General features: G+C 40.1%; 2 protein-coding genes across 8 annotated transcripts in view; one reads left to right on the top strand and one right to left on the bottom strand.

The window, feature by feature from the left end:
- FBXL2 (F-box and leucine rich repeat protein 2) overlaps positions 1-14,561 on the bottom strand; it is a 148,345-nt gene that overhangs the window by 6,378 nt on the left and 127,406 nt on the right. The window contains exon 16 of one of the 2 annotated variants that reach the window (XR_003998873.1): positions 1,038-2,711. The exons of the other annotated variant lie outside the window; for it this stretch is intronic. The gene's annotated coding sequence lies outside the window, so the exon portion shown is untranslated. Of the gene's footprint in view, positions 1-1,037; positions 2,712-14,561 lie in introns of those variants that run through there. 2 annotated transcript variants of the gene reach the window in all.
- The window catches only part of UBP1 (upstream binding protein 1), a 75,496-nt gene that overhangs the window by 42,835 nt on the left and 18,100 nt on the right, over positions 1-14,561 (top strand). For 5 of the 6 annotated variants that reach the window (XM_030551224.1, XM_030551222.1, XM_030551225.1 and 2 more), the window contains 5 exons: positions 2,990-3,093; positions 4,871-4,925; positions 5,157-5,250; positions 12,066-12,156; positions 12,905-13,017. In XM_030551224.1, the coding sequence (XP_030407084.1) occupies positions 2,990-3,093; positions 4,871-4,925; positions 5,157-5,250; positions 12,066-12,156; positions 12,905-13,017 (457 nt within the window). Of the gene's footprint in view, positions 1-2,989; positions 3,094-4,870; positions 4,926-5,156; positions 5,251-12,065; positions 12,157-12,321; positions 12,456-12,904; positions 13,018-14,561 lie in introns of those variants that run through there. The other variant, XR_003998870.1, reaches the window with a different exon arrangement.

The following is a 14,561-nucleotide window of genomic DNA, read 5'->3' as shown; positions in this document are numbered from 1 at the left end:
AAAAATATTTAAATAAATGGTATTCTATTATTGTTTAACAGTGTGACTAATTGAGCGATTAATTGTTTTTAATTGCTTGGCTGCCCTAGTAAATATTCCTCATGGGGTGGGGGACCTTGAAAATTTAAGCAAAACAAGTATGTTGTAACTATGTTTATGTCTAGAGTACTGGAAAAGTACTAAGTAAGCATTATCGCTACGGCCCTACCATATTCATCGCCACAAAAAACATGTCTCGGACTGTGAAATCTGGTGTTTTTGTGCACTTTTTACCCTATATTCTACAGATTTCACAGGGGAGACCAGCATTTCTCAAATGTGGGGGTCCTGACTCAAAAGCGAGTTGCAGGGGGGTCACAAGGTTATTTTAGGGGGCAGTGCATAAGTAAGTGTGGCAATACCATACCATATCACCTTTACTTCTGTGCTTCAGAGCTGAGTGGCAGCTGCCGACTGTGGACCAAGCTCTGCAGGCAGCAGTGCAGAAGGGTGGCAATACCATATCATGCCATTCTTACTTCTGTGCTGCCACTGGCGGTGGCTCTGCCTTCAGAGCTGGGCTCCCGCCCAGCAGCCAGTGCTCTCCAGCTGCCCAGCTCTGAAGGCAGAGCCGCCACCAGCAGCAGCACAAAAGTGCGGGTAGCAGTACTGCAGCCCTCCCTGCTATAACCTTGTGACCCCCTTCCCCGCCCCCATAACTCCCTTTTTAGGTCAGGACTCCTACAGTTACAACACTGAAATTTCAGATTTAAATAGCTGAAATCATGAAATTTAAGGTTTTAAAAATCCTATGGCTGTGAAATTGACTAAAATGGAGCGTGAATTTGGTAGGGCTGTATCATATAGTATTTTATCACAAATTATAGTATCAGAAAATTCAAGTTTTTTGAACCATAACACTTCAGGAAAGCAGCCAAAGAGTTAGAGGGATGTAATTCTTGTCTTGTTTATAGTGAAGTCTCTTGGACTGTGGGGGTTGAGAATTTTGAGAATCTTCAAAGGAAATTACCCCACTGTCCCAACTGAACTGAGTTTCTTTTTTATTTTTCCTTAAGGCTGGTCAAAAGCCAACTGTGCAATGTTACTTCCAGAATTCCAGAATCTCAGGTCATTCTGATTTGGTGTAAATGCTAAAAAGTTAAAATTAAAAAACCTTTGGCAGCTTTAACTAAAGAAAATCTACTATAAGTTATATTAAAATCAAAACACTTCAAAACACAATGTCCTAGTGGTAAGTACATACAGAAAATTGCCTCACTAGAGCACAGGCAGGAGGTAGTATCTTGGCTATGTCATGTATGTCAGAAAACTTCCGCCTCTAAACTTTCCTCTTCGTGCTAGAGAAATAGATGGCTCATTAGTTTTATTATTTGTATTGTGGTTTTGCCTAAAGCTCACAATTAGGGATCAAAGCCACATTGTGTTAGGTGCTGTAAACACACATAAGTCCTTGTCCCTGAGAGCTTAGAGTCTTAGTTTATAATGAGAGACATCAGGTAGATATGATAGAATGGGTGGGGAGTACCAGGTAACAGTGAACAATCATGTTTAGTATGAGTGAAGTCACAGTCTAGTATGCCAGTGTTGGCTATATCTGTACGTGGTAACAATGTGACATTCTTTGTAATAAAAATAAGATCACAAATCCACCTCTAGATTGAGTCCACTTTATATGTGTGATTTCCAAGTTTTCCAGCTTTTGAGGCCCCAAGCCAGTGTCTCTAGGAACATTAACCAGTTTTAAGATTTTTGGTGTACCCATTGCTGGCAAGTGAAAGCCAGACTTCCAGCACAAAAAGATTAATAAGGATATCAAAAAAATGTGCAGGCAGCATAAGATTTTTCTCATGTTATTGTCGATAAAAAGGGCCTTTTAGTACTCAGACATATGAGGGATTTCAAGTTCACTGGATCTTCCATGTTTGAAGTGCTGGCACCTGTTAAATTCCGGGACTTACTGTTTAGCTCTTGCTTTTCAGGGACAAGAAACAGCTTTAAAAACTGCCTGAAAGAAACTTAGCTTACATTTGGGTTAACAGACAATCATGAAGAGTGTATCAGAAACCTGTGTTGGCATGTCTAGCATGGTCTTGGCCTTCAGTTCATTTAATCTTTGTTTGGTTGCTTTCTTTACAGTTTATCCACGTGTCCTTGCACTTTTCCTTATTAAAAGCTAAATCTTTTTTTTTTAATTAATTTTATTTTTAATAGATTATGATAAAGCATTTGGAGCACTTAACACCAGTGTCATTTTAAAGGGCTTTTATCTTGGCTGGTCAATTTAAAAAAAAATTGACCTAACTTGACAGTGGGTTTATCAGTAAATGCTTGTGATGAATTACTACTTCATGAATAAAACTCCTAGCTTAGCATGAAACTCACAAGAACGCAAAACTGCATGTGGGCATCAATTTAGTCTTCTACTAAATAACTCTTAAATTTCAGTCCAAAGAATGATTGTTTGAAAGAGAAATACTGCTAGACATCTCAGAGCAACAGCTGATGTGAGCACCGTCAGGGTAGGCACATTTTAAGCTTATGGACTGAGTGCCATTCTGAAATCCTGGTTTTTCAGCTTTGCTTATACTCCATTATCCCTGAACCTTCTGTAGCCATTTGCTGCCTATTGGGGTTATTTTGTGCAGATTTCAGATGTCGTTTTTTAAACTGAATAATCTCTGCAGTCCTTCCATCAGGTCCATCACCACCACCTTCATTGTGTCATAAGAAAGCAATAATCAAGTTGTTAATAAATAGGAATCTCCTTCATGGAACAGAAAAAATGACTAGAACAGCTTTGGTTTAGTTAAAATTCCTGGTCAGGTTCAGATACATGGATGGAACAAGTGGGGTGGGGGAAACTTAATTTGAAAACTCAGATTAAAATTCTACAGGAGTGAATTCAGGGCTTTTGAGTGTAGGACTACATGCCAAGGTGACATGAGGTTTTACAATCAACTTATTGTTTAATTCTTTTCTCTATCTTTAGTGCTCACCATGGCCTGATACTCCTACGGCATTTGTAAACAACAGTCCTACCCCAACACCAACTTTTACCTCTGCTCAACATAGTACCTACAGTGTCCCAGACAGGTAAGTTTATTTTCTGTAGTTTAATTTTTAAAAAATACTTCAAATTAATCTTATGCTTAAAGCATTTTCCTTTCATTTGAATGTAGATTATGTATAAATATGGAAGATTGACTACCAATCCCCAAAATTAAGTTGCGGGGGAGAAATGTAGAACTTTGGCCAAGATTTTTTCAGAACTCTGAAACTTTTGGCATTTATTTTTTTTTCAATTGTAAAATTATTCCTCCGGTTCCAGAAATCATGTTTTCCCTGCTCAGTATCCATTGCTGGAAACTTAACTTATTGACCCTAGCACAATTCATAACAAGTTCTTTTCCTTTTAACTGGGTACTTACTAAGGCCTTATCTACACAAAAGTCAGACCACTTAAACTGTATCAGTGAAGTTACAGCAGTACAACCCCCCCCTCGTGTGGACAGTAATATTGGTATAGAAGTGCTTGTGCCACTATAGCTTATTCCTGTAAGGGAAGGGGGATATTACAGTAAATCTAATCTATGAAATTCACAGTGAAATACCAGGAATAGCTGCTAAATCAAATACTTTCCTTCCTTCCTTCATTTAAAAGGGGGAGAAGGCGGGGAGAGTCAGGTGAGATAGCACAACTAAAGATGAGGGACCTAGGGGAAGATTTATGATCAAGAGTGTTGTCTTTCTCTCCCCACCTTTCTTTTGTCTTTCTGCTTTATCATCTTCAAGGGTGATGGCTTACTGGCAGTAGATGCTGTAGTTGAAGCACTTACAGAAAACATTAATATGCATCTCTTTGCTTACGGTGGTGTTTGGGAAGGAGATGCCATGACAGTGGCAAATTACAGATTTTACCCATCAGACCTGGTCTAATGGGGTGTTGGGGGAAGAAGAATGTTTGAGAGAAGTGTTTTCTGCATAGAAAAGCTTAAAGTACCCACAGTACCTCTACCTCTGAAATTTATAGGCTCTGCTGGAAAGGATTGCTTAGTAATCTAAATATCAGGTTTTAAATGTTTCATTTGTCTTGTAGAAATGTGTTTACCATTTGGTATGGTTGGCACATCCTTTAGTTTAAGCCTCAAAATAGAGCTCCATGCCAGTATCTATATCAATCTTTCAGATTAGACTTTAAAAACTGAATCTGTATGAGCTGAATGTTACGTTAAGAGTAGAGATTAGCCTGCTATTGTATCTCATGTTTTGCTCTGGTTGACTGATGCCCTCCATGTCAGAGGTCTCTGCAGTGGTGCCATATGTATAAAAATATAAGAAACTGGGGTGAAAAGTGCTATATAAATGTGAAGTATTGGTGTAATTTACTGCCACTAATGCAACATTCAGGAGAACCACTAATTTTTTTCAGGGTGTTCAGAAAGCTGATCCTGGCATCTCTACCTTTTTTGTGACTGACCCTGTGCATCAGAGGATGGACAGCACCTCTCTTACCTCTTCAATCCTGTGACCACTATTCATTTCTTCCTTTTAAGATAGATGGTTGGATGTGTGAGTTTATTATGGGTGCTGCTTTTTCAGTTGACTAGCAGGGATTAGATTAGGAACCAAGTGATTTGCACAGTCTAAGTGATGATATTCCTCTTCCTTACAGCATATCTCCACCAGACCAGTTTATTCCCTGAGTGGTCTTTAACCTAGGAATCATGCTGCTGCCATAAACTAGGGACATTTTTTTATCATTTTGAAAATTTGAAGGTTACCTTTATCAGTAATGCTTGAATGGTTTTATTCTCTTAACTTTTAAAAATCCAGTAATATCATTTATTTTTGTTCCACCTTTCCACCGTAGCAATTCTTCCTCCCCAAATCATCAAGGAGATGGAACTTCTCAAGGGTCTGGAGATGTAAGTATCTGTATTCCTGTTTGGTTTTCGTTACACAATGCAAACCTTGTACCTAATTGCTGAATAATCAGTGAAGTGGAGGTGATTCATACTGATTTCATTATTAGTGTGTTCTGATGAAAGGAAATGAGATAGTTAATTGTTTTTAATAATGTAACAAAATTAGTTGACTTTGTTTTATAAAAACAAATTAACATCAAAATTGTTGTCTTCAACCCCTGTTTCTCACAGCAACTTCATCCTTCAGCCACAATCCAGGAAACTCAGCAGTGGTTACTCAAACATAGGTTCTCTACCTATACAAGGCTTTTTTCAAATTTCTCAGGTATTTTTTTTAATGTCTATTTAGAGTTTTTCCTCAAGTTTTGAGTGAGAGTCTTATCTGAAAAATTACTCTGTAAAAATAGTGTCATGAGGTTGACTATTTAGTGTCTTTCTGATTTCTAGGCCAAAAGTTCAGTTTACAGGGAAAAAGCTGCCTTTAACTGCCAGCTCTACAAACTCAACCTGACACCTGAAAGTGGAACTGGGTTCGTTCGTTCTTCTGCATCACCACCAGTAATGATGGTTTACAAACTCAGTTAAATGCTGATTCACTCCTTATTTAGGAGGAAAATGAACTGACACACTGGATTAGACTCATGGTCTGTCTAGTTCAGTGTCCTGTTTCTAACATTGGTCAGTACCATGTGCTTCAGAGGAAGGCGCAAGAGATTTCTCATAAGGCAGCTGTGAGATAATGTAGGCCCCTCTTCTCCCCAGTTAGGTCTCCTGTAATTCCTAGGAGTCACAGATTTAAGCCCTAAAACATGAGGCTTGATCTTGTCCCAAAATTTGTTAGCATTAACTATAACAACTATTCTTTATTCATATGTATAGCTGATCACTTTTTTAATCTTAATATTTTTGGCTTCAACACCACGATGTAGCAGTGAGTTCTAGTTTCTTCATATGGTGTGTGAAGTTTTTTTTTTTTTTTTTTTTTTGCTGTTTTGAATTTGCTACTTCTAAATTTTATTGAAATCCCCCTTGTTCTTAGAGCATGTCAGTGTAGATCCCACTGTAAACATGCATGGGACTGGAATTTCTTGAGTAGCAGTGTCCGTTGGGGCTACATGTACACCCTGTGCCATATCATGCTCCCATGTGAGGGCATAAAGAGTGGAATGGCCAGTCTGTTCTTACCACTCATGGCAGCACAATAGAACATGGTGAATGTCTGACCATAGATTTGTCTCAACCTTCTTCAAATCTTGTGAACTTCTTCAGAACTCCTTTGATTATCTTCCTCTTCAACTGCTGGGATCCTATTCACTTGACTGGACAGGGTATTGGAGGTTAACCTGCCCTCTAAAATTGCTCCTTAACATGACAGACTTGAAACCTGCAGGCTTCAAGCCCTGTTCATGCTGCGCTGGACTAGTCCCACTAAAAGATGGATGCAGTTGGTGCCTCTTCTACCTTGGAGAATCACACATACCAAGCAGATGTTCAGTGTGCCTGACATTTCCTGCTAGGATATGTTTGTTTAGTCATAAGACACAAGGGTCAAACTCCACTTTGCGGAACAATCCATAAAGGTCTGTCTTAAGGCCTGAGGAGATGAGCTCTAGAGGACAAGCCAGGCTCATTCAGCACTCTCCACAGCAGACAAGATACCAGCGTGGACAAAACAGCACCAAGAAAGAAATAGGGCACAGCTGCCATGGCACCAAAGCAGATATCATCAGCATCAAAACAGGGACCACCAACTACAGCATCAAAGTCCAGTACCAACAGGTTGCTTTAAAGCATAGTGGTAGAGACTCCAGACAGAACTTTCGGTGTCCTCCCATAAAGACAGGTAATACAAAGCCTCTGCAGAGAAATCCACCAGGCCTTGTTTAGCATTGAGGGCTAGGGAAATGGGTGCCACAGGCTGCTCCAAGACCACACCAGCACTGACCCTTTCTCCAGGACCTACCCCTTCAGCATCAACACCAACCATGGTGAATAAGCCCAAGGTAGACTCGGAAAAACCTCCAGTGCCGAAGCACCTGCTGGTACTGGTACAGACCGTGGTATTGACTGTGCCATGTAAGTCGTTGCTCTTAGAGGAGTTGTCTCATTCTCACTATGACCTGGACGTACATTCTTCCCATCTTCAAACTGAGAGGTTTAGAGATTGGAGGTCAGTACCATGGAGCATCTTGCCAGAATCCCCTACAAGGATCAGCCACCACCAGAAGACTAGCAATGGACTGGTCAATGCCCAAGAGTCAACAGTAATGCCACCATCTCAGGCATCGGGGAACCGGTCTTCATTGTAATAGAGGAAGAGGTCACACTCCCATTCAGCATCTCTGGCCAGACCATGCTGGAATATTGGGAGGAACCAGATCCTAGGATAGAGCAACACCAGCACCCCATCTTGCCACTTACGGAACCTCCTTGAAAAGGCAGTATCCTTGGCATTGGTACCAATGTCTGATGACTTTAAAATATTCCAGGAACTCCCTCGGCAGGTTACTGGAACTATGGAGGTAGAGACAGCAGTGGTAGAAGAGAAATACCAAATTATATGACATCCTATCAGTTCTTGTCCTGGATAATATTACCATCCCGAGAAAGGAGGGGCTGCTTGACCCAGCCAGGCCCTGTGGCAGGTGCCAGCCACAATAATGCCCACCATGAAACAGGTTGAGAAGAGGTACCAAATACCTTTAATATGGTTTGAATATTTCTGTATTCCACCCAACCTAGGCTCCTTAGTTGTGTTCGTGGTACAGGAGAAATCTAAGTTGAGCAAGAGTACCATCAAAGACACGGGTGGGTGAGATTCTGCGGCCTGCATTGTGCAAGAGGTCAGACTAGGCGATCATAATGGTCCCTTCTGAATTTAGTCTATGACTCTGACATGGACTTGAAAAGTCTTGACCTCTTTGGGAGAAAGTCACTCTTTTCTGCCTCTCTCTACAATTGCATGCAGCAAACTGCCCAGCCTTACTGACCTAATATAACTTCTTAACCTAGGACAAGGTGTCCCCCACCCCCCCTTCTTGCAGTGCTCCACAAGACGCCAGAGAGGTGGTTAGAAACCTAATCAAGGGTTAAAGTTGTGTCAACTGGTAGCCTGGATGACACACCAAGTCACAATGAACATCTCCAGCACTGTGGTGAGATCTGTGGTCACCATAGTGATGTGCAGAACTTTATGGCTCCAAGTATTGGATATCCCGAGGGAGAGGGAAAGATCATAGTTGAAGATTTAACTTTTGTGGGCACAGAGCCCTTTAGCCAGCAGAGTGCTCTGTACGTTCATTAAGACTCAAAGGCCACCTTAAATTCTCCAAGGAATTACACCCCAGCCCCATATCTCAAGCCATATGATCCTCACCTGCAGATGAGGCCTTGGATGCCTGCATACCAGCACAGGCATCTTGAATACAAGGCACAGAAAATACCATGGTATGATAGGGTGCCAACCTTCCTCCTCTTCAGCAATGCATACCGCTCCTATGACATGCCAGCAAATCTGATTACACAGTTGGGAACCACATCAAAGCTGGTCAAATGAGCATTACCTTCCAAAGCCACCTTGCCTGTTCCACTGGGCATGGTCTGCCATTATATCAGACAGATGGGTGTTAGAGATCCTTTCCATGGCTACCCGATCTACTTCCACTCTTCACCCCTGCCCACCACATCCCTGCCCCCCTCATGCAATCAGAGATGGCCTCATTGCTTTTAGAAACCATAGAGAAGGTTCCAAAGAAATGCAAGGGAAGAGCCTTCTACTCTCAGTATTTCCTAATTCCAATTAGGATGAAGGCCTCCCCCTTCTTATCTTAGACCTGAGGAGACTCAACAAATACAGGCACCATGGCCCTTCAGCCTCTTCTTGGCACCGAGAGTGTTCATTAAGTGTCAGGCAGTAGTAGGAGCACATTCGTCTATCCTTACTTGGATGACAGGCTGATCAGATGCAGATCCCAACATTGGATTAAGTTTTTCTCTCTGTTCCCCCAACTAGAACTCCACATGAGCAATGAAAAAAATCCCTAACATCCCAGATGAGAGAGTTTGAGTGATCAACTCCCTATCAGCCAGTCTACCTGCCATAGAGCAGAGTCCAGTGTCTCCAGTTGATGGTAAACTACCTGTAGTCAAACCCAGTTATGATGGTGTGTGTATGTCTGGAGCTTTTAGGCCACATGTTGCTATGTATATATGTGACATTGCTTGCCAGAATTAATCTTCAGCCCTTACAACTGTGTATGCTCTGTCCGGACACCACATGAACAAAAAAGTCAGTCCTATCCCACATCCTACAAGAGCTGTTGTGGCTGGATCCAGTGAACATACAGAAAGGGAACTGACTCTGTCCCCTACCTGACTGACATTTTATCACAAACAATTCAGGGACAGGGTGGGATGCTCTCATGAACCACCTGTAGGTGCAAGACACATGGCTCCAGGATCTGTGATTACATTTGACCATCTTGAAGCTGCGGCCATCAGACTAGCCTGCATAGCGTTCCTGTCCTTCTGTGAAATTCCATGGTACCAATCCTGACAGACATGTCTGCTATGCACTGTATAAAAACAGGGAGGAATGTGATAATCCCCTCTGTACCAGGAAACCATCAGGCTCTAGAAGCAGTGCCATCACTACAGGATTATCCCATTGTCTATACACCTCCCAGAGACGTTTTAAAGAGGCATGCAGTGGTCCAACGTGAGTGGTAGCTGAATTATGTCATAGACCTCCTATTCCATCAATTAAGAACCCCTCATTGTCCATAGAAGACGATACCAAATGCACAAACTTCTATTCCAGAGGAAATATAAACCCAGGCTTAATGCTGGATGCCTTTTTTCTTTGGTGGTCTCTGACTCATATATTCGTTCCCAATGATTGTTCCTTTAGTCTGTAGTGATCTAGCAGACCTCACTTATTTCTTTCTGCTTCTGATGTACTAAACTTTTTGTTAGTTTTTACATATTTAACTATTTGCTCTTTGAAATCCACTTTGGCCCTTCTTATTGCCTGCTATAACTTATGCTGCTGTCTGACTTCTCTAGTGTCCAATTTCCAAATTTTGAGGGATAGCAGTTTTGGGTCAAGTAACTTCAAGAACCTTGTCATTTCACCACACTCCTTTACACTTTGTTGCCTGGTTCCCCTTTTGTTCAGTGGCATGCAGGTCTTATGAGTCTATTTTCTTCTTAGGTAGTATACATGCCGCTTCTAAGGATTTTACTTTCTTTAAGTTTTGCCTTTAGGGACTTTTTGACTACTCTTATCATTTTATTAAAATCCTGGCTTTCTGAAACTGTCACTGTGTCACTTTTTGGTATCTTGCATCCCCCTTGAATTTTGACCCTAATTATATGTGATCACTCTTACTTAGCAGCACAGCTAATGACACATTCGAACTAACTCCTGTGTAAAGATACAGACTAACACGACTGCTGCTCTGAAATCTAACACCAGTGTGTTACTTGAGAATAAATTGAGAATAGCCTCTCGTGTTCTAGATATAAGCAACCACTTAAAACGTCGAGAAAGTGTTTCTCTAAACTTTGCCCAGCTGTGCCATTTAGTTTATATGTGAATAGTTGTTTTTTTTTTGGGACAGATGTCTGTGCTTTTATTTAACACCTTTCTTTGAAGTTTCCTCTGGTTTTCCTGTCCCTCATCTAGATCAGTTGCATTTTGTGCTGCCCTGTATTGGCCACATAGTACTATTCCTTATAATTACTGATATCTTTGAAAGATGTCTCTGTACTGCTCATCTCCTGTCCTCTTCCCCCAAGCTCCTAGTTTAAGAACTCAATCAAAACCTAAATTATTTTGTGCCATCAGTTTGGTTCCATTTTTATTAAGATGGAGCCACTGCTTCTGTGTAGTCTGCCTTTCCTAAAAAGATCCCCAGCGTCTAATAAATGTAGACCTTTTTGCACCATCTTCTCCACTGCACATCAAGACCCTGAAGTTCCTCTGCCAAACTGGAGCTGAATTTTCAGAATATGCCCTCAGTGACATCTGTATAACCTCACTGTCTTCAGTAGATTTGCAGAGGGCCATAGGCCTTTAAAATCAGAATTCAATACGCTATTCTGTTGCACAAGAAAGAAATGGAATTGAACATGTTATGTTACTGCTCGGATTAAAAAATTTGTCACGTAAACTGATCTGATTCCGAATACACTGTAGGATGCAGATTTGTCTATTAGGAAAGTGCCATTTTTGCGTAATCACTTTTCAGAGTAGAACTGCACTTAATATTGTGGTCTTTGTATTGGTTGGCATATGGTAGAAATAGTTTATAGTTATTCCTCTGTAAATGTGGATCTCGATACCATTTGTGAGACTGTTCTTTGGTAACTGACTCAAATTAGAGAAGGTTGGAGAAGTGGACATCAGCTGATCTTGTGGCACAGCAATACACATTGCCAGAACTTGGTAAATATATGCTGAAGCCCTACTCTCTGAGGTTCTTGATACAGCTAACATATGGACATTGAGCAACTGTGACGGGTGTCAGAGGAATTTTCATCCAAATTTTCTGATATGCACAATCTTTCTAGGGAACAGCAATGTAACCAGAGCATTTTCAGTGCACACAGTCTAGGATAAATAGTGTCCCAAAAGCTATACTATAATATAAGGATCAGCAGGCTGTGATAAATCAACACTTCTATGAGGGTGTATTTTTTTTTTTCCCCCTCCATTTTGCATCTGACTGAAACACATTAGCCCAGGTGTAAATATCCTAATCTTGTCTTAAGCCAGTTAAACTATGATTTATCTATAAAGCAGTCTAATATTTGAAAACCATTTGTACTAAAACAGGTGACATTTTGCAGTCACATTATCTGATTTTCAAAGGGGCTGAATTAAGCTGGAGCTAGGGGTGCTACTTTCTCTGAAAATCAGGTAATTATTTCTTAGTGTCAGCAAGTACTTGTGTGTTCTGCAGGAGTGTTATCAAAATCATCTTTTAGTCTTTGTTTGCTGTCAGTGTTTATCTTGCAGAGCTGCATTGTTTTTCAAGGGCCAATTTTGTCACTTGTTTTTAAATGAATATTGGATTCTTTTGAGCTTCCTTGTCCTAAAAGAAACTAGCTAAATCCTGCTCTTTTGAATTTCTCCAGGTGCTGATTTATTAAAGCTGACAAGAGAGGACCTGGTACAAATCTGTGGTCCGGCCGATGGCATTCGGCTATATAATGCACTGAAATCCAGGTAAAATGCCAAGTTTACAAACGTTCAATCGCAGTAATGTGCCTTTCTTAGAATAGGGGATTTGGGAGATATGAATTGAGAATTAGGTTGGCATATGCCTGTTTAGCTGTCTCAGGAGTTGGCAGTAATATGCTCAAAAGAAGACTGTTTTGTGTACACCTTCAGGGCAGGCTACAGATATGATGCAGGCACTGATGAGTTCAAAGGTAGACTGTAAGCCTGGTAGCAATGCAGTTGGGCAGTACTGATTTCTTGAAGACGGATGGGTTTGTTGCCAAGAGACAAAACTTCTCATTTAGGTGAGCTATAAAGAACCTAAATTTTTTGAGGTCATGGCTGCTAAATAATAAATACAGAATTCTAATTACAAATGAAACTGATAATACATATTTAGTAACATACTGTCTTTATAAGAGATGTAATTATTGCTATTCAGTAGCTGTGCTCCAGGATTCCATTGTAAGCAAGTCTTGTGTCAGTGATTTTAAAATTGTTGAATTAATTTTTAAATTTAAATTTACCAGCATCTGGCAGACCATCTCAATGTTTCTGAGACTAGATTAAGCCACTGGTGATAGTTTGTATGAGGTGTTTTTTGTTTTTTTTTAAAATAGCTTGTAAAGCAGCAAAATGTTAAGTATATTGTTTTTGCAAGGCAGCTGAAATAAGATGGATATAAATCCTTCATACCATTTTTGGGCAAGTGTGTTTATTTTTAAAATTTACATGTATCCTTTGTAAACTGCAGGTCTGTTAGGCCCCGTTTAACAATCTATGTCTGCCAGGAGCCATTGAGGAGCATACAACTGGAAAGGCAGCAAGATGCAACCAATGGTGATAACAGCAATGGTGCAATATATGGTATGATCATACAGTGCTCTTTTTATGACTTACTAAGCAATGAAAAGTTTGAAATAAACATGTGAGGAGAGGAAAAAGAGGAGCTGAGAATAGATTTTCAGTAAAATATAATAGTTTAGACTAATTTATAAACTGCTAGAATTGTGTATCCAGAAAGTAAATATGCAGAGGAAAGTGGATTAATGGTGACACAGCAGTTTTAGCATTGCAGAGATGAGTGCACTCCTTAGATTTTCAGCCAGAAGTAGTATATGTGCTTTTATGGTGGAACACATCACACCTTCAAGAATAGAAAATTTAATAAAAAGTAAGCTTTTAAGTGGCTTGGTAAAAAAAAATCTAAGGTTTTGTTTTTGTTGCATGGATAATGTAGTTAATGAACATTCAAATGATCCATGGTGGTCTGCCAAGAAATTCACTTTAGGTGAACGTACAACTGTAATTGAAAGAACTTATGTTCATATCTATTTCAATTACTTTTAACTGATAGGACTTTATATACTTGAAATGAAACTAGTGTGGTTTGGATAAGGGAAAATAGCTGAGTGTATTAAAGGATATGCCATTTTACTGTTTCCACCGTTACTGAGAACATAACTGAGCCCATTACAGAGCAATAACATTAAAGAACAAGTAAATCCACATTGCTCCTATTATTCGAGCCACTGGAACTACTTGAAGCTAAATTTATCTTGCTCTTTCATTTATGTCAACTTTTTGGAGGGAGTGAAGACTCACCCTCCTTTCGGATTTCCTGGAGAATGACTGACTGAGGATCGTATTCCAGCACTTAAACACTTTCCAGCCAGAGAGGGAGTATCTGTATGGAGTACACTAGAACCTCAGAGTTACAAACTACCCAATCAACCACACACCTCATTTGGAACCAGAAATACACAATCAGGCAACAGCAGAGACAACCACCCTTTCTTCCCACTCCTCCAAAGCAGCAAATACAGTACAATACTGTTAAACGTAAATTACTAAAAAAAAAAAAAATAAAGAGAAAGCAGCATTTTTTTCTGTGTATTAAAGTTTCAGAGCTGTATTAAGTCACTATTCAGTTGTAAACTTTTGAAAGAACCACAACGTTTTGTTGCAAGTTATAACTTCCATTCCTGAGGTGTTTGTAAGAGGTTCTACCGTATGTCCTATGTTAAATAAGCTAAACTTCCTCTTGTATAAGTGTAGTTTCGAATTAAATTTGATGATGGCTAACGCACCCAAGGTTCAAAATTGCTGTGAAAGGAGGAGGTCAAGGGGGAGGGGCTTATCCAAATATGTAGCTGCTAGACACTTCTGCCTCTTTTCATTTATTAGAGCATTCCCAGCAACATGTACAACATATCTGACCCAATATTGATCACTGTTGTTTGTCATATTGGTATAAAGCTTTTTAATTTTCATCTCTTGGAACCCACAGTTGTATAAATCTGTAAAATTCAAAACCAAGCATTAAGCTGCCCACAGTCATGCTGCTGTTTGGAAAATAAGAAACTTTGGCCATGTTTTATTTTGCTGTACACCAGGGGTCAGCAACCTTT

The sequence above is a fragment of the Gopherus evgoodei genome, chromosome 2 (assembly GCF_007399415.2).
Source record: "Gopherus evgoodei ecotype Sinaloan lineage chromosome 2, rGopEvg1_v1.p, whole genome shotgun sequence".
Taxonomy (NCBI): Eukaryota; Metazoa; Chordata; order Testudines; family Testudinidae; genus Gopherus; species Gopherus evgoodei.
Note: the sequence above shows the minus strand (reverse complement) of the source record. Positions and strands in the feature narration are given on the sequence as shown.